The sequence below is a fragment of the Strix uralensis genome, chromosome 10 (genome assembly GCF_047716275.1).
Source record: "Strix uralensis isolate ZFMK-TIS-50842 chromosome 10, bStrUra1, whole genome shotgun sequence".
Lineage (NCBI taxonomy): Eukaryota > Metazoa > Chordata > Aves > Strigiformes > Strigidae > Strix > Strix uralensis.
The window spans coordinates 2,547,632-2,571,599 of record NC_133981.1 but is presented as its reverse complement, the minus strand read 5'-3'; the positions used below and the strand labels follow the sequence as shown (position 1 = coordinate 2,571,599).

Sequence of the window (23,968 nt, the reverse complement as noted above, 5' to 3'; positions counted from 1 at the left end):
TGGCTGTGGTTTGGCACTCATCTCTGTGGCCCTGATTAAGAGAATAAGAGTATGTTATCTATAAGCAGCTATTCTGAAGATTTGCTGCTGAGGTCTGCTGAAGGCAACAGCGCCAGTTAAAGCAGCAGCCTCAGCTTACACCCACCCAGCCGTGGTGAGGTGAGGGTGCTACACCTGACTGTTTGCCATAGGGAAGGTTTGCTAGTGCTGCAAGGAAGGAAAAGAGGGACAGGGGGTGTTGATTGATAGCTGGCTGAACAGGAGCCAGCAGTGTGCCCAGGTGGCCAAGAAGGCCAATGGCATCCTGGCTTGTATCAGCAGTAGCATGGCCAGCAGGGACAGGGAAGGGATCTTACCCCTGTACTTGGCACTGGTGAGGCCGCACCTCGATGAGTGGGTTCAGTTTTGGGCCCCTCACTCCAAAAAGGCCATTGAATGACTCGAGTGTGTCCAGAGAAGGGCAACGGAGCTGGTGCAGGGTCTGGAGCACAGGTCTGATGGGGAGCGGCTGAGGGAACTGGGGGGGTTTAGTCTGGAGGAGGCTGAGGGGAGACCTCATGGCCCTCTACAGCTACCTGAAAGGAGGGTGCAGAGAGGGGGGATGAGTCTCTTGAGCCAAGGAACCAGCGCCAGGCCAAGAGGGAATGGCCTCAAGCTGCACCAGGGCAGGATCAGACTGGCTCTTAGGAAGGATTTCTTTGCAGAAGGGGTTGTTGGGCGTTGGAATGGGCTGCCCAGGGCAGGGGGGGAGTCCCCATCCCTGGAGGGGTTGAAGAGTCGGGTTGACCCAGCGCTGAGGGATCTGGTGGAGTTGGGAACGGTCAGTGTGAGGTTCATGGTTGGACTGGAGGATCTACAAGGGCTTTTCCAGCTGAGATGATTCTGTGATTCTGAGAACAGCACGCCCTTGGGTCAGCACAGACTGACTTCCCAGTGCCTTGAAGCACCCCAGCCTGCCGCACTCCCCAGAGGCTGCCTCAGGGCAGGAGCGTTGTGAAATGCCCTTGTGCTGCTCAGCAGGATGTTGTGATTCATCACGACCTCTTGGCATCATTACAAGCATGGCCTGCACCTCATGGGCCCTCTGCTGGACCTACCCACTGGTGTGGCGGCTGCTGACATTTCACATCTGCCAGACCCAGTTTGAAGTGGGCTGATTCCGGCCCTAGATCCATGACATGATGTTTCTGATTCGGTCAGCGGTGCGCTGGCCCAATTTGACAGCTCTGCACATAGGTCAGGGGGAAGGAAGAAGCGTTTGGCGGTTTCAATTTTTATACGAATGCCCAGGCAGTTCTTAGGTTCTCCTTAAAAAGGTGCTGACAGATTAAGAACAGCTCCCAAGTTTTGATTTTGGAAATACTGGGATTTTCCAAGTTGTAAATCCAGTAGGAGGAGTTCCAGCCTGCCTGTGGCTGTGCACAGCGTCCTCTCCTTCAGGCAGCTCAGCGCTGCTCGGCAGTAGCTGCTCCCTGGGCACTGCCGCACGTGCTGAACGCCCTGGGAAAAGTAAAAAAAGGCAATCTGTAATGTTAGCAGGAACATTTTTGACAGCTTATTAAGTGAAGAAACCATAAGATGTAGAAAACTGTATTTAAAAAAATACTGCTAGGTTTACAAAAATGGGAGAGATTGTTTTTTAACATGTAGGAGCAGAGGTAAGGTATCTTAAAAAAATTCGTAATTCCGAGCTGGAAATAGGACTGAGACAAGTCTTAAAAGTAAATATTTAATTACTGGATCAATTTTGATAAAGACCCAGAGTTTGCAAGTGATTTCTTTAGCCTCTGTTGAGCCCACCAGTGAAACTCCTGGTTAGTACTGGTGTTGCTCTGGGTCCCATCAGCAAATAACTTACACCTGTTATTATAATTGATTTTGCATGCTAAAAGCAAAAAACTTCACATCCCAGAACCAACATCATTTCTGTCTTCTCTGATAGTGATTATCTTATTTCTGGGTGCAAAAGCAAAGTTAGTTTTCTTGACTGGTCGTGCTAGTGAGGTTGTGAGAAGAAGGGCTGGCATGACGATACTTTGCTCTTTTCAGGGCAGAAATTAGCCAGTATTTACCTTAGGGGCTGTGATATTTAGACAAGAATTCCAAAGAGAATTACAATAGTGAACCTCAGCTGGCTCCGACAAGTTTCCATGATCAATGCTTAACTGTAAAAGAGGAGTTGATACTTGTTGATCAACAGAGCCATAGTGCGATCTAGAAAAGCCCTCCTGCCTGCATTAGTTCACAGGATGATCACAATTAAATGCAAGCTTAAGGCAAAAAAACCCCAAACAAAACCCAAAACCCCCTCCAGATCTAATTGTTGCCCAAGCACTGCGTTAAATCGGCTGTAGAGCCAAGGGCAGCTGCTGTGCCATGCCTCTGCAGCACACAGATCCCAAGTCCACTTGTTCAAATACTGGGTGATGTGCGGAGGTTTAGAGGTATCTTTCCTCTAGGAAAAAAATGAATTAGCATGTTAGGGAAGAATGAAATAATTGAATAAGATGTGATGTTCTCTCCCATTCAGTGATTGCAGGTTCTTCTCATAGGAGCTGCCACATTCCCTGTGCCATTGGCACAATTCAGGCGTCCTGAAAAAAAGGCTTTGTCGTCATCTTTTTTCTACATATCCTTCACCAGACAATTGAAGTGCCTTTTATGAACATCAGTTTGTTCAGTAGTGTACAACGTGAAAATTATTATCCTTAGGGAGCAGGTGGAGAAACCAAAGAGCAAGGAGATGAGGTGAGTCACTTCTGGCCATATAGACAATTAAATAGTAGCAGAATTGGAAAAGGACATGGTTTCCTCTCGAGCGGTGTTTATGGGGAAAAATATATGCCAGTAATCTGAATTTAGCTCTGTTCTTTCTTGTGACACCACTAGGGGTGAATATTTTGCTCCTAAACACCTACAGAATAAGAAAATGCATATCTTTAGCTCACAGGACGTATGGCTAAATTTCTCTCAAAGTTTTTAACAAGTCTGAGGTTGGTGTGGATGAAAACACTTGCTGTGATCACATCTGCATTTTGAGGAAGAATAATCCAGGTATGAATCAGTGTTTTCTTCATTGCTTATATTGCTACTAAGGATTCATTAGATGAGAAAATAGAAGATTACATCACAATGGATTTTTTTTTTAAATGAGCAATCCATTTGTTTGGGTTTTTTTGTTTGTTTGTTTATTTGTTTTAAATTATTCTGCTGAGAATATCTGCCCTGTGACAAGCAAAGCAGTCAGCTCTCAACAGCAGCGAAATAAATCTTGGTCCAGGGCAACACAAATTGGGAAGAAGCTCCAGAGAGTGGTGCTATTTGAAATAAATTGAGGAATTATTTTGAAAGCTTGCTTGGAAGAATGGAGTTTTGCCAACTATTACAATTGGACTTCAGAGTAACTGCTGAGTGGGTAATTAGTCCCTCAGGAACACAGGAGTCTGGACAAATGTAAGACAGAACAAGAGGGAAAAAAATGTATGAAGAATTAACTTTAGAAAACAAGCTAGAACATTAGTCACAGGAGGGATATAACTCAACTTTCATTTAACGTTTATTTCTGTGATGAACAGAAACGTTGTTCTTAACCCCTGTACTGAAGCAGGAAATAGGAACCTTCTATCTTTCTAAGGCAGCTGGAACTGCTTTATTGAAGTTCATCTCTTTGATAAGAGGGTGAAAGGGAGGTAAAGGAATGCACTGAACATATTGCAAACCCAGCAAACAGGACTTATACTCAGGTGGAGCAGGGAAAGAGACCAGTTGTGGAACTGGTCAGGATATTATGCAGTGTCTGTTGTGGTCTCCAGCAACTCCCCCATCACGAAGACAGAGCAATTAGCCAAGGTTTAAAAGACAATGCGCCCCCCTTTGCTCACAGCCTGTCTACAACGCATGGTCTCATTTTCCCCTGTGCTGAGCAGCACCCCAGCTGCAGGGAGGTGATTCACCTACCCAACATGGTGGGGGATCTTGGCACACCTCCTTGCTGGGTTTACAGGGACTTGATGAAATGCAACTGCAAAGAAAACTCAAAGCATGTGAGACACTTCTGAGGTTATATAGTGCACATGTGGTTGGTCCTGCCCTTCCAGAGCTCCTGATTCATAGTCCTATGCTGTAACTGTTGAACTATAGACTTATTTGTAGAGTTTCTACACTTGGTTTTTGTGGTTCATTGCTCCCATTATTATCTCAACAGCAGCAATTTGCTAATCAGTCCTCTTTGTAGAACAGGACTAGTATTGCTTTGGATGTTTGATGGTTAGAAAAAAAAGAATAACGTAATTCACGTGACTGTGGAGAAGAAGGAAGCCTTGCAAAAACATCTAATATATTCAGGTGTGAATCTATGTAAATGGGTCATATTCACTGCACTGTGTGTCTGGAGGGTTAACAGCAACATCACAGCTGAAGGTTCAGAACCAGACCCCCAGACCTGGATCTTCCCAATTTTGAGAACTTGGCTCTGTCTCTATAGCCTCCAAAGAGATTGAGTCAACCTCCCTGCTGGGCTCTCACCGTATCGTTGGCCAGGTGATGGGGTCCCGCTTGCCCGTTCTGCACCGTACCCCCAGGAGCACTGTCTGTTGGTGCCATGGTGTTGCATTTCTGACCTGGCAATGCTCCACTGTGACCTGAGTGAAGGTTACCAGTGTTTTCATGTAGGCTCCGTGTTTACTATTTAAGGTGAGTGAGAGACTCTAGATTCCATCGGTTGGCTCATCCTCTCTGTTTCCCAATTCAATGCAAACGGCCAGACAGGCAGGCAGCTCTTCCTTGAAAACATTCAAATTCTCTTGAGAGGTGTGCCAGTTTCTGTCAGACGTGGTGTTGGCAACACACGATGGACACAACATGGTCATAGTTGCTCATTCCTGTAAACATTGCCTTCAAAATCGCCATCTCCTCTCACCACCTCGAGCCACTTCCCTGGAGTGCTCAGCACAAGGATCCTGCACGAACACACCCAGCTCTGGCATATTCCTTCCAGGAGAGGGCAGGGGAATACAGTTTATTGCAGATCCGCTCCTGAACTGGAGCCAACATTCGTCACGTCCCAGATCTTCCTGTACGTCTTCCAGTCTATTTTGCTTTCCTAAACTTGGATGAGCAGAGGTAGGTGCTGAATCTCCCCGGTGTGTGTCAGTGGGTTTTGTCATATTTGTGGACCTGCCTGTCCCTGACTCATCTTCAGGAGGGGTAGCTTGGACTAGACTGTTCCCCTTGCTCTTGAACCTCTTGCAACGAGTCTTGTGTCACATTGAAGCCATCGGCTTCTGTGCAGCTTCAGGAGCAGGGTTTAAATAGCTGAGCCCCAGCTCTTCTGCTTCACCTCACCATCAAGCCAGGGGAGGCAGTGATGGGACACCGTGTGTGTCTCACACCCAGCGCACCCATAACCCGCTGTGCCTCGGACGTTCCTAATGTCAGCAGGTGCAGCTCTGCTCGTGAGTGCTTCTGCCAATGGACTAAAATGCAGGGGTTGTGCATGGAAAGCGAGGTTGGAGCTGGACCTGGTTAAAGATGGCCTAGAGAAATACCAGCCAGAAAGTCAACTGATGTTTTCTCTCTCGGTATCTTAATGAACAGAAAGTTTGGGAGAAAATCAGAAACTGTCCCCAGATCCCCACTCTCTTTAATAGTCCAAAGGGTATTAAACACAAACAATCCTAAAATGAGTTTCTTCCAAGTTATCTCCTCCTAGACCTGTGACTCTGACTTGAAAAGACAACTTAATTTCCAAACAAGTGAAGGAAAGAAAAAAAATAAAATCAATAAACTGTTGGCCCTGCAGCACAGATGCCCTTGCAAGGCCAAATAAATTAAGTCCTGAGATTGCTGTTGCTGTTTCCACCTTGTCCTGCAGAACCACAGTCAGGGATAAACATATTCTTTGTGTCAATATTTCTGTAGTACCGAGAGAACTTGCAGTCCTTATCTGCGAGTGTCAAGGACTGCTAAGTTAAAGTGATCATAACATTACTGGAGAGTCTGACAGGCTTTTTTGTTCCCTCTGTGTCCATGTAACTGTTCTGGTGCTGAAAGCTGCAGCCCAGCGGAGCTCAGCCGGACACTCAAAGCTGTGCAAACAATGTTCAGAAGATGGGAAAACCTGAGGCGAGAAAAATCAGCCACACATGAAAAGGTAAAGTGTGGGCAGAGTCGAACAATTCTTAGGTGTAAACTGTGGAGCACCTAGTGGAGGAGCCTTTTGCTGCCTTTCCCACCCTTAATGGGTCTGTGCTACGTGGCATAACAACTCGGGAACAGCTTCAGCCTACGGTTTCTTTTTAACTTTATAATGCAGTACTATTATTATCTCCAGGGAAATTTTAAAAGGCTTGAATGCTGAGGTTTATTTGCCTTTCCTGACTGGATCTTTAACACACAGCCATCAGACAAAAGCCAATGACAAGGACCTTAACATTGCATTAGCCCCGGTGTTTGGCTGGGCTGTGGCAATGCTAGGAAGGTTGTCTGAGCAGGGGAACCAGTTTGACTGAAGTTTGCTCCTGAAAGGTGGCAAAAGAGAGAACGGAAAATCCCCAGACAGGATCAAGGGACAAGGTAATAACAGATTTTAAAAGGACTTGGTGACGAGATGAACAGAGGGAAGGAAATCTCTTAGCGATGCACAAAAAGGATGAGGCAGGGGAAAAGACAAATATGTTTTACAGCAGGGAGCGGGGGCTCAGTTTTGCTCCAAATGAAGGATGCTGAGGTGACACACCGGTCACACAAGTGCACAAAAACTCATCCCCAAAAGGCTGTCCCAGCCCAAGTCATTCCTTGTTCTCATGAAAAGTTCTCATGAAAAGTTGGCAGCCAGAAGTGATCAGAAGTCATTATATCTGTCTAGATCTGTGTGTTTCTCCTGCTGTTAATAAAGACCCGTAGTATTTCCAAAACCTTGAACAAAACTTAGATGGGTGTCAATTTGCTTTCACTGTCATGGGGCTCCAAAGAATTAAATCAGTGAAGTGCATTCAGATATCATGGAGGGATGGAGAAGTGGCTGAGTCAGCCCAGAGGCTGGCACCTGCCGCTGGAGCTTGTAATTCTCAATCTCGGGTTTAAGCCTCGAAGTGTGCCTGCGGAGCCCAAAACCAGGAGTGTGGTTCGAGGCCCTCCCAGCAGGCTCATGGGTAAAACAGTGTGATCATCCTGGGAAAGAAAATTTCTCTGTTAAAATCTCTGCTCAGAAGAGATGCTGTAGAGGATGAAGCTGTGGACATGTTTCACCAAGGACAACCCCAGACTGGGGCTCCAAGTGACAGTGACTTCTGCGTGTTCTGTCATTGTTCTCTGTTGTACGATGACGGGTTTGTGCTGAAGTGAGATACCAGAACTTGTGCTATCGTATATCTTGTTTGTTTGTTTTTAATGTGTCCTTTGTCTCTGTCTAGAAATTTTGTCTGGGCAGAAAAAAGGGACTTTGGATATTTGTCCAGGGTGTCCTGATGTCCAACAGCCTGGTCAGGGCAGTAATTTCTACAAGAGCACTGGATGCCCAGAAATGCCTAAAGCACAGTCACTGAACATATGCACAAGGGCTTGGCTGCAGTTTCCCAGCCCAGCTGATCCCATGCGCACGGCAAAGGGGATCTGGACATACACAAACAAGTTTGGCGCATCCAGAATTTGTCACACGGTGCGTGAGTGAGCTCAGATCAGGGCTTCGTCTCGGATGCTCTGGACTCGCTTCCCAGGCAGCGTGTGCTGCATGCCTACGTTTTTAATATTTTTTTTCCAGTGAAATCTTAGGGAGAAATACAGAAGCCTTAATTGCACTTGTCTGATTATTTCCATTGCTTTTCACCTCACAGTGATGACTGTTGCCTTATCTGGAATGGGTAAGATGCTCTGTAGGGTTCTTCAGATGCAAAAAAGCATCGGATCCCTCCTCCATCGCAGCGCGCAGCCGCACAAGGACTCAAGGGAAGGTGGCTGGGCACCTCCGCCAGCAGCAGCACGTGTTTGGGTTTGCTGGAGCTCACTGAAAACATCTCATCATCCTATCGCTAGCTTCAGCCACAGCTAACGGCGCAGTCCTCTAGCTGCGTAGTGGGCAACGCACCCAGCCTTGAGCGGTACTTTTAGGGAAGCGGAAGGGTTGTGGGCCTAGTAAAATGGATAAAACTTGAGAAGCAGAACTGGGACACACACAATTTTGTTTCCATGTAAGGTAAATATGGGGTTTCACTGCCTCTCCAGCAATTTAGAGAAAGTCGAGAACTATCGTAACTAAAACATAAATAGTCTTTTGCATGTGGAAAAACAAAATTTAGAGAAACCTCTAATGTGTCTCAATGCATGTGTAGGTTTTAATAATGATAAAATTAAGATTGTAACTTTTGGTTGTTTTCACAATAATAAACACCATTTCCTATCTGTACAGCCAACAATCCAAAATCCATTTCAGCCCAGTCTTGTGGGCTTGGGATTCTAGCTGTGTCTAAACCTCATGCCCTTTGCATTGCATCAAGCTAAACGTCAGCTGCTCAGGGAACAAAGGGATTTTGATTGAGGGAAAACAGTAAAGCAAGGTTTGCCAAAAATCTATTTTCGGTAAAAATACTTAAGGCTGGTGTTTTTACCAATGTAATGCTTTTTACATCAGTGGAGTTACACTAATGCAGAAGTTGGCCCTGATGTATCTGTATAAATATAGTATCTAGGAATTTGATGAGTGTGTATTCATGCATTATTCATTGGGATAACATGGAGAGGAAGAGCGAGGTCTGCGCATGAGAGCAGAGCCCTGGGCACCCCAGGGACCTTTGGAGATACCCACCGGGGTGAGGCAGCGTCCCTGGGGTCACCTCTGAGGGCTGCGGGGCTGCGGCTGCCAACACTTGTCAAGGCTGAATGTCCTCTTGGGAAGAGACTGGTTTGCCAAACCGTGAAACGTGTTACTGGCAGTTCTGAAGCAGCACGGGCAGAGGATATTTTTGCCAGTTTAAGGCACTGAGCTGGGGTTGAAAAGAGAAGAGACCACAGCTTGGTTCTGCCATAGATGGTTTGACCCTCTGTGCCTCAGTTTCCCCACAGAGTCATAAAATGAGGGTAATTCTTCATTTTTCCTGCAGGATGGTGAGACCACAGTGGCAGAGTGGGGATGGTCCACGTGGCCCTCAAACTGTGCACAGACCTGTTGGCACAAGGCTGCGTTCTGGTATCCTGGGCTGCACCTTCCCGAGGATCTGAAAAATGAAAACCTGAATTTGAAAAAAAAAACCCCACTGAATTGGGTGGAAAAACTGACTGCTGCTGCAGCTCTGCAGGCTTCCTCAGGCGGGCTGCACCTTTGCGGGGGTGAAACACGGATCCTGAACATCGCGTGACTGTAGTGTGTGTGTGTGTGTGTGTATAAATTAGTGTAGTTATATGAAAAAGTTGTAATAACACTGGGGGGGACCCCAAAATCCACCGGTTTCTGGCATGCTGGGGATGACCCCCTCGGGCTCCTGCAGGCAGGCAGGGAAGGGGCGGGGGGTGCAGCAGGGAGAGGGCGCGGGACTTGCACCCCATCTCCCCCGCCCCGTCCCCCGTGGATCTCCCAGGGCCCCGCACACCCCCGGGGGCTCGCCCAGGCGCTGCCCCTCCCGGTACCGCCCCGGGGGCCGGGCCGCGGCTCCCATTGAGGCCGGTGTCGGGCCGGCCCCCGCCGCGGCGGGGCCAATGGGGACGGCGGGCTCGGTCGAGCCTCTCCCCGGCCTCCCCCGCCGCCGCCGGGCGCCCGTCATGTGAGGGGGATATAGTACTACGGGAGCGGGGCCGCGCTCCGCAGCCGCGCACCCGCCGCCTCCCGGGGGAGCTGCGCCCGCCCGCGCCGCTCCGCGCTCCCTGCGCGCCGCCGGGCTCCTGCTGCTTGGCGTGGGCTCGGCTGCCTTTCGGGCTTCTCCTCGCAATTCCGCGTTTGTCGTTTTTTATTATTTCGAGAAGCATTTTCGCTTTTTATTCTTATTTTTGTGGTTTGGTGGGGGTTTTTTATTTTTTCATTTTCATTGTTGTTTTTGCGTTCTTCTGATCGTTCTTGGCATTTTCCCTCCCCACCACTCTCCACCCCCCACCCCTCCCCGGCTTGCAGAGGAGTTCAGGTAAGGGTGTGCGAGGGGCGCGGAGGTTTGCGCGGAGGTTTGCGCGGGTGCGCGTCCCGCCAGCGGTGCCCCTGCGCCCCGTTGCCGCAGCACCGCGGGGAGTGGGGGGGTGGGTGGTGGTGGTGATGTTGGTGGTGTTTGTGCCGCTGCTCCCCGGTCACGGAGAGGGGGGGGTGGAAGGTTAAGTCCCCCCCCGGCGGTGTAGCAGGGGGGGCCGGGCTACAGCCAGGGGTGTGGGGGGGGCTGTTTTGAGGCTGGAGCTGTGCCGTGGCAGGCGGGGGGGGGGGGGGGGGGGGGGGGGAATATGTTACTCCCGGTCATGGCGACAAGGGAACAACGCCGGGGGGGGGGTGGGGTGGGGGGAGCTGGGACCCCCAAAGCCTCCTGAAAAGGGATGGAGGGAGCAGGAAAACAATTTAAATAAATAATAATTTAAAAAAATCCTAAAGCTAAACAAAAAAGCCACAAACCGAAAAACAAACAAGCAAATGCTTTGCAGCCGTGGAAACCTGGCAGTGCTTGTGCTGGGTGGGAGTTGCTGTGTGTGTGTGTCCCCCCCCTCCGGCCGCTTTCGCTGATGCCGGGCGTTATTCCGGGGCTCCCGGGGTGCAGGAGGCAGCGGGGGCGGCTCTCTGGGGGGGGGGAGATGAAGTGCTTCCTCTTGTGGAAGCCAGAGTTTGGGGATGGGGGGGGGAATAATTTCCAGAAAATAAGGCTTTGGGAACGTTTGTGCAATTTCCTAGAGGCGGTAGGTTTGGAAAAAAAAAATGGGGAGACCCTAAACAACCCCCCTTTGCCCGCTGTGGCTGGGGAGCACGCAGCCACCTTGCAGAAGGAATGAGAGCAATTGGTTTTCCTCCTGGCTCTTGGCTTTTTTTTTTTTTTTTTAAATAATTTTTTTAAAGTTTGTTTTTACCCCGTGCATTTCTATTTTAATTTCTTAGAAATGCTGGGCCTGGTTCCCTGCCTGGTTTATGGCTCTGTCTGTGGAGCAGCAGTCAGCCTGAACAGATTTAAAATCTTCTAGGGAACAAGAGAAAACCCTAAAGAGATTAGTCCTAAACTAGAAAAAGCTGTAGCAGGGTACATAGGAACTGACTGTCAGTGTATCTGAGCCCATATGTGTGATCAGTTGTGCTGGACTGACCGTCCAGAAATGACAGGCTGGGAAATACATCCCCGTGGTTCAGCAAGTTCCTAGGACTTAAAATGTTAATGTTACTCTGAGTCAGAATATGCCTTCTCTGTTTTTTTGGGGGGGGAAGTTTTGTCTTTTTTTTTTTTTTTTTTTTTTTAAGCTGGCGATTAGACGGACAGGTTTTAAACAGAACAACATGTTTCTGGCAGAAAGGACATCATAACAACCCAGGGAACTCTTAAAAGTTGGAGACCGTGGTGCTGCTGTGTGCTGTTGAACAGCTGCTGTATTTCACTCCAGAAGTGGCTGGTTTTCAGTGGCTCAGGCGCTGAGGTCCCTCTGTAGGTGCTTACATTTCTAACGTGTTTTCAGGGCTCCGAGAGATGAAAGTGCTTTTATGTGAACAGCATCATTAATTTTCATAGCTTGCGCAGCTCTGGCTTTTTTTGGTTTTGTTTTTTAATCTTCTGGTTTTGGCTGTGTCTTCAGGCAAAGTAGCGATGAAAGCCTTTTGGTTGTTGGTCTGGCCTTTAGGATAAAATATAACCCGGGCCCAATCCTGCATTCCAGGCATTCCCCAAAATCTTCTTGGCTGCTCTGCAAGTTTTGAGAGTGCACAGAAAGCAGATGTGGCCTGTAATGTGCCTGGATGCATTTGCCTGTGACAGTCCCCGCTCTTGTTGAAAGGGCTCTGGTTACACCAAGTGACATTGCTCCTTGTCAAAAGAGACGGGGAAATAAGTGTGCTGGCTGTTTTCTGCTGAGGGACATTGCTCACAGCAGTTGCTAGGGGTTTGTTGGGTTCCCCCCCCCCCCCCCCCCCCCCCCTGCCTCCTTTAAGCCCTTATTCAAGTTAGGGTTTAGTTCTACTCCCAGTGAAGTATATGGGTATTTTGATCTGTGGCTTCCTAGTTCTCACAGGCATTTAAAGAAAACTTGAACTTTTTATTTTTTTAAAAAATAACTTTACCAACCGCTTTTGGTGCTTGCTCTTTCTCTGCACACGGAGCATGCCAGGTTTTCTTAGAAAAAAACCACGTTGCAGTCCAGATTTCACTCACAGCACCATTCTTCAGAAGTTCAAGCTGGAACAATGCAGACATAGGAGGGAGGATCAGAAACTGTCTGAGGGCAAGTCCTCCTTTCTGCCCCACATTTCACAAGGCAATAACCAGTTTTTAGTGCAAGATAGAAACAAGCTGCTTGGGTGAATTCTTACTGGAAGCCGATACAAACTTCTCGGAAGCAGATTGTGTGTTCAATTACAAAACTGGGGCTTAGCTCAGCACTGGGACTTCTGCTGGAGGAACTTTTCGTCAACGCAGAGATTTAAAAAAAAAAAAGTCCTGTGTGTTAGAAATAGTTCAGCTCTTCTGACTCTTCACTTTTACTATAAGAAATGATTATAGGCTAAGGTCACAAAACAGAGCCACTAACCTCTGTTTGAACTTCCTCATGTTTGGCACATGTGGGTATTTCATTATCGGTTCAGAGGCATAGCTGACTGACAGGCCACGCATACCAGGAGAACGTGCAATCTTACTTTTAAGTCTGTCTTTCAACCTGCCCCTACTTCCTCCATGTGCGTATGAAGAAGGAAGCTGTATCTTTAAGAAATATGGGGTTTTTTCCCCCCCCTGTTTCCTGTGAAATATTAATAGATGCTGCCAATGGGATGGAGCTCTTTAAGGCTGTTGTGTGAAATATCTCGCTCTGTATTTGCCGCAGCACTGAGCACATAGATGCCTTTTTGATTTTTCTCCAGAGAAGGCAAAGGCAGGGCAAATTTTGGAGATCAGGCAGCAAGGATGCTCTGCAATAGCAGTTAACAACCATCTCATTCCCTGCACAAAACTGGGAGCTATTGACTATTCATGGCAAAGCGTCCAAAGCGCAGCAGCAGAGCCTGTGGAAAATGACAGCGTGTAACAAGATTGACTGGCATTTCCTTCGCGCTGGATCACATGCCTCCTAATTCACACACACACAAAACCTCATAGGCTGATCAAATGACTTCTATCTCTGCAGTCCACATACCTTCCACAGAAAGAGTTGTTTTATTATGCACATACACAGCTCTGTTTTCAATCAGTCACCTTGAGCGCATAACTGAGGGCCAGTGTTCGCGCCGTCCAGAGGTCTCTGTTTGCTCTCTAAGAGGCATAGTCTCTGTCCGTAAGCAATTTATTTTTTTTCCTCTGGGGGGGAAAAAAAGAAAACAAATACGCAGATGCCCCTCCTGCCTTCCTCTCCCCAGAAACCTTTATAGAAAGTTTGCTTGGCTTAACTGGGAAGGCACAGGCCGGTCGCCACTGTTGGCGAGCGTTGCGGTGGGCTGCGCTAGGAAGGATGGATTTTGCCCTTGTGCCTCTGTGGGGTTGCAGCAGGATTATGGCTCACGTGAGTAGGGGCTTGCAGGATGCTGCCCGCTCGCTGCCTCGATGCGGAGTGGGGGGGGAAACCGGGAGCGCAGCCGTGAGTCACGGCAGGTTGAGATGCTGGGGGTCCGAACGAGCCCTCCCAGTTTAGCGACTGGCATGGGGTTCAGATCACCTCGACCTCCCTACCAGGAGAGAGAGGAGTATGGAGTGATGAGGTGAAACCAGCCACCAGCTGGCTTGCCAGGACATGGTAATTAGCTCAGTGCAGTGCCAGCCTTATTAAGGGCAGTGCAGGTGATGATGACGTTGGCACACTGATTCATTACATCTGGAGGGGAAAATCCGCCTAGTAAATGCTGAAGCACAGTAAATATTTTTGGCTCCTGACAGATTGATGCTTGCATTATGCTGATTAGCCTATATTTGTGGAACTGAGGAAGTTAAAAATAAGGTTGGTGGAAAGCTACAAGATAAGGAAAGGATTTGTGTTTGATGGCCACCAGCAGTAAACTTTTTATTTGTTTTTTTGGGTGGTAAAAATTTCAATGCTTTGTTTTTTCTTCCCATTCCCTTCTTTGGCTCTAGGTTCCACTGTTAGGTGAAAGCCCATAATTTATTTTCCCTTGCCAGTAATATTTTGGAAGAGAGCTGTAAATCTAGAGCGCGCACAGTTGGGAAATGATTTCTGAAAGAATTCTTTTGCAAATACGTGGTGCAATCCTGCAGAATGCTTTGGCCCTGACAGTCCTTAGGGGGTGGTACAGACGTATCAAAGCGTGTAGCAGCATGTGTACTCAGTGAGACTGAATGCTTTGGACTTTCCTGTGAGCTAGAGGGCTTTACGAGCCTTAGTTCATGGAGATAAATGATTAAACCAACTTCTGACTGTTGCTGTTTTGTTTTCCTACACTCAGGCTCTCACCTGAACTTTCGCCGCCTGGTATATGCTGTTGGGATATCCATAAGAGATCGCCCAGGAATGGTGGATCACTTGCTGCCTACTGATGAATCCTTTTCATCTACAAGATCTTCTTTTGGATACTTTGGGGACATGACAGCAGGGGTGAGGTCCTACCAAATGCTGCCCTCTCCCCTGTCGGAAGATGACAGCGACTCGTCCAGCTTTTGTTCTTGTTCCAGCCCTGACTCCCAGGTTCTCAGCTCCAGCTATGGAAGCACGTCCAGTGCAGAAAGTCAGGACAGTATCTTAGACTACTTATTGTCCCAGGCGTCTTTGGGGAACACCGCTGCGTCATGGTGGGACAAAAGGAGACTTCAGCCGATAGTGAAAGAGGAGTACTTTAGGTTGCCGGAATTTGCTGTGGATATGGAAGACTCAGGACCATTTCAGCCCACGCTTGAGGAAATTGAGGAGTTTCTGGAGGAGAACATGGAGTTGGAGCTCAAAGAAAGACCTAAAAGTGAGACCAAGGACTTGAGAGCTTGCAGCCAAGTTTCTGTTGCTTCGCTACAGCAAAAAGACCATATGTTACCCAGCGCTAGTTTAAAAGAGAGTAAAAATGAACAGTTGAGCAGCTCAACGGAAGGTGGCCAAGCTTCAAATGGAGGAATGTCCCTGGAGAATGGGATACCGGTTATGCTCCAAATTCAGCCTGTACAGATCAAACAGGAGTCCAACACGAGCCCCAGTTCCCAAGGACCAGCACAAGAGAACATTAAAATTGCACAGCTCCTAGTCAACATCCAAGGACAGACATTTGCCCTTGTGCCTCAGATAGTTCAGTCGTCCAATTTGAACTTGCCCTCTAAATTTGTCCGTATTGCTCCTGTCCCCATCGCTGCCAAGCCAATTGGGCCAGGAGGCATGATCCAGGGTCAGACAGGAATCATCATGGGTCAGAAATTTCAAAAGAACCCCGCAGCAGAACTCATTAAAATGCACAAATGTTCTTTTCCTGGGTGTACCAAGATGTACACGAAAAGCAGCCATTTGAAAGCCCACCTGAGGAGGCATACGGGAGAAAAGCCTTTTGCATGCACGTGGCCGGGTTGCGGATGGAGGTTAGTATTGGGGTGCAGCACTGTCCAATCCCCTGTCTCCTTTTTGCTCCCTTGACCTAACTTACTGAGCAAGTAGGCTTGCACTCTGATTTATAAACTGTTTCTGCTCCCAAAACTTGTTCGGTTGGTTTGAGAATTAAGACCTTTTTTCTTCCTGTTAGGTAATCCAGGGGCTTTGATAAATTAAATAGCAGAGCATCACCTGCTGGCATCAGCTGTTTAAGTGTCTTAAAAAAATAAAAGTAGTCCATTGTAGTTTGTATTTCATTCCAAGAGGGTCAGATTAAGCTTGTTACTGCAGGCAATACCTTGTGTTCACATCGGTCTGGTTGCAACACACCAGTTGCAGCAGATGCTTGGCTGGTACCAGCTGAGGGCTGTGAGGGAACTGGAGGGTTTAGGGCAGAGACACTGTGTGTGGCTCCAACTGCGTGGGGCTGAACGTGATCGCTGGAGGGCTCTGATAAGTGAGTGTGGTTAAAAGCAGCAGTATTCTGTACAGTTCCATAGAAAATGCACTTCATCCCACTCCTGAAAATGCTGGCAGTGACACTCCAGCGTGCTCTGGGTTTTATTCTCTGCGTTGATTCAGAAAAATGCGTGGGTGCCACTCAAAGTTGCAAAAAGCTGTCAGATATAACAACATAACCAGAAGGCTGAGGTGGAGTTAAGCATTGCTTGAATGAAAGATTGCAGGTTTTACTGAACAAAACATTTCACAGAGGGTATCTCTTGATTTTATTTTTTTTTATTTTTAATACTAGTTGAAAAATTAAAACTCTGTTAAAAAAATCAGCTTTTTATTTTAAGCAAATTTGGATGGAAGCCTTCCTTCCTCTTTCCAATTAGCTGTATTACTCGCCTGCCTGCTGGCAAGTGTTAACATACAGCACCACAAATTATGATGGGAGAAAACAAAATGTTGACTCTCTTAAATGAAATTAAACTGGATTTCTTTCAAAGAATATCCTGCAGAGCTTCAGCGAGCAATGTCTAATGAGGAAATGGGTTGTGATCATGGGGAACAGATGAGGTAAAAAGTAACAGGAGAGGGTTGTGTAAAAATGCAAGTATGTGAGACATGCAGCAGTTAGAGATGGCTGGATTGGTTTGAGGGAAAAGGTCAGAATGGGGCTGAATCCTCTGCTCCCCACCTGGACCAGTTTGAAGTTTGCCTCTTGGAAGGACTGAGGAGATCAATGCAATCAATTTCTGTGGTGATTTTCTTCCCCGTTTCAGTTTATGGTGGCTCTACAAACTGGTGGTGATTTTCTTTCCTTTTGTACTGGTGGCACTTCTCATGAGCCGAGCTCAGTGGCTGAATTTCAGGATGCGCTGAAATTAAAGCCGTGTTATTTAGCTGATAGTTCCCGTAAGCCGCAGGCTAGTTTGCTCCTGACCTGCAGTAGAGGCACTCGCTCCTTTTTATATGGTTGCCAGAGCACAAGCGCCCAGGCAGCAGATGTGCCTCCAGCCTGTGAACGTGCCTGTGGGTGTCGTGTTGGCTTTCCTCGCGCTGGGATGGGAGCAAAACTCTCATTTTTGTGACAAATGCATGTGGCACGTGAGGGTTTGTCTGATCCATACTGAGATTTACAGTGACGCTCCCAGTGACTCTGGTGGCTCAAGATCTGGAGCCTGAAGTGTTGCCTGTGGGTGGTGACTTTCTCCATCTCTGTCTTATTACAGAGCTGGTGTTTCCCAGGCTGCAAATCCAAGGGGAACATTAAATATTAAGTGGTAAGGGATGGAGACTGAATTTACACCAGGGTGCCTGCCTTCTCCCAGCGTTACAGGGAATGGTGTGGATCAAAAGCAGGATGCAGGCGTAAGGTGGGCCAAGAGAAGTGCAGGTCCGCAACTGGGAGCACCCTGAACTTTCACTCTCAGCCAGCCACAACTTTTTAAAGATGAGGAGCCCAACAGGGAAGGGAAATTAATCACCTTGGCTGTGTTGTCAGCAAAGAGCTGCTGGAAGGGCTTTTCAGACTCTGCATATCACAGCCCAGTCTGGTACCCCAATCCTCAGCACCCCTAAACTTTGGAAGGGCTCTACTCTGAGGGGGCAGGTTTATAGCCAGAAGCAGAGGCAGTGCTTGGGGAGCTGCTTCCTGCACTCCCAGCAATCCTTAGCACCAGCCTGAGATTCCTGCACATCCCCTACGCGCTGCTCCTACGTCAAAGGCCAGACCCAATTGGGCACTGGATTACTCGGTCCCCTTCCATCAATAAAGCATGTTTACCTTTTCCAGAAGTTCAGCGAGAGCTGTGATCTCACATGACTGAAGTCAAATGCATCTGGTCTCTCTGTTTGCTCTCAGTTTTATATCATCTCACATGAATTTAAGCACTAAACACTGCTGGGCTCTGCTTTCCTCCTCCTTTCCCTGCATTCTTGTGCTTGTGTATTTATTTTTTCACCAAAGACACTTCAGATATGACCTCACTGAAGATAGTAATTTCAAAACCAAAACAAAGTGTTGCCTAGCACAAGGTGGCTCAGCTGTAAGGGAGTTAAAGCTTTCCCAGCTCTCAGGACAGCCTTGCTATGGTGAAGTTGTACGCTTTAAATGCACCAAGGGAGGGGTGAGTACACAGCAAACCCTTTGCTAACCCCTAGGACAGCTGGAGAGCCCCAAGCACATCGCTGGAGAGGCTGAACCCTTCTTGCTTGTGCCCTTCCTTGCCACGGGGCAAGAGCTGTTTTCGTCAGGCTGTGGAGAGACGTTCATAAGCAGCCGGTGACCCGTTGCGTTCAATACCCTGCTGTACCGGTCAGCGCGCTGATCCGTGTCACACCAGCTTATACCTTTGGCACATGGCAGCCTCTGGTTAGTGCTGCTCCTGAGACAGCCCCGACCCAAAAGCTGAGCTGCAGTGGGGGCCGGTCCCCAGCAGCTGTGTTACGGCATGGAGCAGGAGAAGGCTGGCTTTCCCCTCCCCTGGCGCAGTAGCCCAGAAAGCTGCAGTTGTTGTGAGGTCTGGGAGGATTAGGCAGTCGGGTTTAAATGCCCTGACGCATCGTTGGGCTGGAGGTGCTTCCCTGCAGCCGGCTCTGCAGGTGGCAAGCTCGGCCTGGTTTGGGAGGGAGGGCTTAAAGGCTTGTGATGCATGTGGCTGGGAGCATGTATGGGACCGGGCGAGCGTGGGGAGGACCATGCATAGGACAGGTCGGGGCAGGCATCTCGCAGTGGCCTTTTTTGCTGGCGCTGTGCGGAGGGGTTTGCAGGTGCGCAGGAGGAGCGCAGGTTTACCGGAGAGGTGCTTTGGGGATGGACAAGGCGAATCCAGAGCCTCCACTGTGGAGGAGAGGTACAGCCTGGGTCAGCCTCAATGGCTGGTGGCCGTGGCAGGGGCCATGGAGGACTAGGCTGAAGCTATTGCTCTTTCTTGCCCTGTGAGCCACACAGCGATGTCCCCGTTTGGCCAGGAGACACAGGACACATCCTACACATCAGGGAGCTCTAGGATTTGTCTGCAAAGGAGATGTAGTTACAGGCCCTTTGGGGTCCTAGCAGATAAAAGGATGAAGGAGAGTCTTCTAGTTGCTGTGGGATTGCCCAGATCACTCCACCTTTCTTTTGAAGGAGGGATCCTTCTAGAAATAGCAGTGACTTGGGATAGCGGGGTGTTCCTTGGGGGGGTACCTTGTTTTTGTTTGAATTTGGCATTCCACAGGGGATTATTTGCAGTGTTCTTGGGGTGATCTTAGTGCTAGAACGTGCTGCAAATATCCTTTCACTGCAAAGCCAGCCCACCAGATCCTCCCGGCTTCCTTGTCCTAACCTTTGCGTTGTTTTTTTGTAAACACATCGACAGCTCGAGGTTTATTTCTGTGGGCTCTGTAAGTTGATCTTTCCGTGACTGCTGGGGAACAGTATTGCGACATTCCTGCCTCTTCAGCTAAGGACATAGTTATGAGGCAGAGTGTATTTTTATCGGATGAACTCATCTGAGCTCTTGGGGTATGAGCAGAGCTTCTCACTCCTGATATGTGCCTCTTTCTCCCCCACCATCCGTGCAATCCCCATTGAAATGCACTTGCAGAGCTCTTGTGCAGGATTAGCCATGTGCAGCTGCACTTCTGTTGCAGATGGTGACCTTAATGGCCAAGGACATGGGACAAGGCAACCCAGCCATGTCTGGTTTTACTCCTCCTCTGAGTGATAAGTCTGTATATAAGATGACAGCTCTTTGAAAAGGCACTTCTTTCTCTCTGCTCCCTCTCTTTCCTAAATGTGGTTGCCACTATTGGCAACAGGGCCATTCCTTGTCCCATGCTGAGTCCCACTGAGGCAGTCTGCACAGGCAACATCTTGCCTTCGCCAGAAAGATGCTTAGTCCCACTCATCCATAGTTCTACAAGAGCATCCCTCCAGGGATGTGGTGGTGGGACGAGCTCACTGCTAAGGACTCGGGAGAAATCCCTGGTCTTGCTGCGCCCAGGTCCAGACTGTAGTTCTGGGAAGCCATGGCTGGAAGGAGCAGGGCTGCTACAGAAAGCAAATGTGCAGCTACTAGGGGCAAAGAGAAACCCCTGTTGTAGCCTTTACGAAGAAGGCGTGTCCCAGGCGAGGAACAGGTTGATGGCTCCATCAGAGCATCTGCAGGTGGTTCCTTTTGGGCATTGACTCTTTCACCATGGGGATACCAAAGCAAGGACAAGGCAGAAAAGCAAGAGAACAAGTGAAGGAACCTCCCCTAGAAACGCCCCTGCGAGAGGTGTGTCCATGCCATATCTTACCCACAGCGAGCATCTGCATCTACTTTGCGCTGGCTGCAGAACGCTCTCTGCGTAGCATCACCGGGCCGAAGGTCTGTGGGAACTGAGGAAACCATTCTCAGCTTTTCCGGTGCCTGTGCCCTGTTCCTCAACTGGTGGTGGGAGATCAGAGCTAATTAAAACCTTTATGTGGAAACTTATAGTTTTTGCTTGAAGGACTTACTTATTCATAGGAGCCCAGTGGTCCTGTTTTCCCCCTTTCATAAAGGCGTATTCACTCCGTTGGTGATGTGATATTTTGTTCCAGAAGGGCACATTTTTCTACATGTTCTTTCCTCCATTTATTCAGCTAGTGCCCATGACTTCATTTATTTATTGTAAATAAACAGCTGATACCATTTCTTGTAAGCTCTCTTTCTGTGCCGCTCTTTGTTACTGCTCTGGCAACAAAACACTTAATTGCCCTTTGTCAGGCAGCAAATTTTTTGTACCCATCTGGACAGGGCTGTTTTAGTGTGACATTATTAATTAACCCTGTGGCTCCCAGTCAGGTCCAAGCTGGAAATAGATCCAGCCCCACTGTTAAGACTAAAGGATTAGCTGATTTGAGTTCAGTAAAGCCTGTGGGATTCACAGTGGCTGTTTGGAGATTTTTCTGTGGAGGTGGAAGGTGGGAAATATCTGAAATTGTAATGACTCTGGGAGACAATTTTGGTAATTAAAGGCTCAATCTTGATTTTGTTTTACCCATGAAGTAACTATGCTAATGGCCATCAGGGCCCACCTGGATTTCAGCTGTTACAATGCTGAGCATCTCTGGTACTGAGATGTTAATGACTCTTTATTTAACCTGCAGGAGCACGTACAAAAGCCAATTTTTCAGCTGGCTCTGATAAGCCATGTAGCTTCTGAGTAGCTATACCTGGCTGTTATCTGGGGTCCATCTCAAATTAGGTGCAATTACTGGATGTCTGTTGTGCTCCTGTCAGTGGGAGCTTGGAGTGGCCTCAGATGTGGGGTGAGAATGGTCTGTGCTTGGATTTGCAGGAGCGAGGTTGAAGGGGACTGGCAGAGGGATCAAGAGCAGCACTGGTTTAGTTCAGCTGTACCCATGTTAGTGGGTTTAGGGCAAGGTTTGTACAAACGGTGCTTCCATTCATTGTGTTTCCATCACTGCTGCTGCTGACTGCAGGCTGAGACCAGCCCAGCCCTGTTGTGTGTCCCTTTTTGTTTGCACCTTGGGGCTCTGCCACAAGCGCAGTCTCCCAGCAGCCTGAGGGGACTTTTTTTTTCCACTGCGAGAGACTTAGCAATGTAAAGACGCATTTATCTGAGAAGTCTTCTCTTCTCTTGCAGGTTCTCCAGGTCAGATGAGCTGTCCCGGCACAGGCGCTCCCACTCGGGGGTGAAACCCTATCAGTGTCCTGTCTGTGAGAAGAAGTTTGCTCGAAGTGACCACTTGTCCAAACATGTCAAGGTGCATCGGTTCCCACGAAGCAACCGCTCCGTCCGCTCCGTGAACTGATTGGTCCTGCTTTCCCCTTCCTGCCCAGCCATCCTACAACAGCTGATGACAGCACTTTGCTCACTATATTTCTAGTGATAATTTATTTGTCTCCACAGAACAGTCAATGCTGTTACTTGATACCACCATGACTGTGTGTCCCATGTCCTTTAAAGATGATTTGAGAATGAAGTTCTTTTTGGGTCAAGGGAGGGGGATGCTTCTTCCTTTTTGTGTTTTTTTTTCTTGGTTTTTTTTTTTTTTAAGGATGTTATTTTCCTTTTCCTTCTATCTTTCCCTCCTTTGCTGCTGCTTCTTTTGGAAATTACAGTGTTTTATTTTTAGCTGTTTTCTGCTACACGGGAAAATGTAAGAGTTGCTTGCTGCTAGTTAATTATAGCCCTGGCATTCCTAAGGGCTTTGCTCATGTACAGGCCATTCATTGTGAGTTTTTATTAAGCTGCTCTATTTGTCCAGTTTGGAAACAGCAAATTCCTTTTGAAATGAAAACAACTCCTTTGTTTTTGGGTTGCCTGAGCCAAGGATTTGTAGGGGCTGGCCATAGGAGGAGGAACAGTGGGAGTTGGGGACAGGGGGAGGCAAGGCATGGAGAGCGCTGGAATGCAGCTCTGTGCCTCTCTGACTTCTCCGGCTCGCATTTACCTTTTCCTTGGCTAGGGCTATATATAAATATTTATGTATATATATTCATACATACATATATATATTTAAGCAAAGGCATACCCTAAGCAAACCCGGGAGCTCAGGCTGGATGAAATGGCTTGGAGTGGAGCCTTTTGGTGTGGCTGAGCGCGTACCGTGTGCATGCTTCTGTCCTGTGCTGCCGGGGGGTGAGAGGATGCCTGTGCATCGAAGGAAACGCTGCTTTCCTTCGACTCTGGTTTGCAGCATCCACTGTCTTTAGCAGAAGAGCTGTTGTCTAGCGTGTAAAGCCATTTGTGAAAACGGCTGAGCTCCGTTTCTGTCTCTGCTCCTGTGTCCTCTTGTGTCATCAGAACCCAGAGCGGCAGCCCCGGAGGTGCTGGGTGGTCCTGGGCCTCGCTGGTTGGAGCTCAGTCTCCATTTGTCTGCTGGCTGGCAGGGTCCTGTAGGATGTACCTGGACTGAGGGGAGGGTGGGAGGCCTGGTGGGACAGCACCATGAGATCTTCTGTCCAAGGGTGATCTTCAGTGCTAATCCTCTCCTTACCGACAGCCATGTCAGAGCTCCGTGCAGCTGGGGTGGGCGAATGGGTGAGAACAGTAGCCAAAAGAAACAAATTTGTGTGGTAGCTGGCTAAGAAGGGAATTTAAACAAATAATCAGATGGTAGCAGGCAAGTGATTTTGTTTGTCTTTCTTCTTGTTTTGTTTTTCCATTTGAACTCTGGCGATTGTAAGAAGCTTTAGAAGAAAATAGAATTCAGTAATTAGGAACGATTTTATAATGGATGTTGCATTTCCTTTCCATTCGCAGACAGCATCTGTTTGTCTTTTTGTTGGCAAAATGGGAAATAGGAAACTGCAATTCTAGTGCTAGGCAGAACAGGAGCCCGTGCTGTGCAAGAACAGCAGGTCTAGCTAAAGCAAATGCATTCCTTTTGTCCTCTAGAAATTAATATAAATGAACTATCATCTATTGACTGGTTTATATCACATCCTATGAATGTATGTAAATAAAACTGTACATAGATGCATATCTATATAAAATATCTTTTAATAACGTATCAAAATTTGTGTAAATTGGAAACAAAAATACCTATAAAGCCAGTGTACATAAGTTACAATTCTGTATATTTTCTTTTGTTCTTCATAAAAATATATTTACTTTGACAATAAAATGAAAATGGAAATTTTAAATCCCTTCTTGAAATTATTACTGATTAATTTCCTTTGTAGCCAGCTCTGTAATCAGGACACTAGCATTTGAAATTTTGGTTCACCTGGATGTAACTTTTCAGGTGCTGGGTAACAGGGAGATGATGGAACAGATCTGAAGTTGTCTTCAGAAGTTTTTCTCATCTCAGAGTTCTTGGGAGGCGTGAGATGTTTCAACTCTCCCTTCACTGGAGCCCTCATGTCTCACCTGGCAGCCA

The 23,968-nt window shown here is 47.8% G+C and overlaps 1 protein-coding gene across 4 annotated transcripts; it reads left to right on the top strand.

Moving 5' to 3' along the window:
• The first annotated feature begins 7,733 nt into the window (after positions 1 to 7,733).
• Positions 7,734 to 23,732, top strand: KLF15 (KLF transcription factor 15). 4 transcript variants are annotated; one of them, XM_074879009.1, is made up of 3 exons: positions 7,734 to 7,859; positions 14,540 to 15,647; positions 21,727 to 23,732. In XM_074879009.1, exons 1-3 carry the CDS (start codon positions 7,835 to 7,837, stop codon positions 21,893 to 21,895), a joined length of 1,302 nt encoding a protein of 433 aa, XP_074735110.1. In that variant the 5' UTR covers positions 7,734 to 7,834; the 3' UTR covers positions 21,896 to 23,732. The 4 variants fall into 4 exon arrangements, with proteins under 4 accessions (XP_074735110.1, XP_074735111.1, XP_074735109.1 ...); XM_074879010.1 differs by lacking the exon at positions 7,734 to 7,859 and adding an exon at positions 9,760 to 10,106; XM_074879008.1 differs by lacking the exon at positions 7,734 to 7,859 and adding an exon at positions 13,239 to 13,419.
• The last annotated feature ends 236 nt before the right edge of the window (positions 23,733 to 23,968 follow it).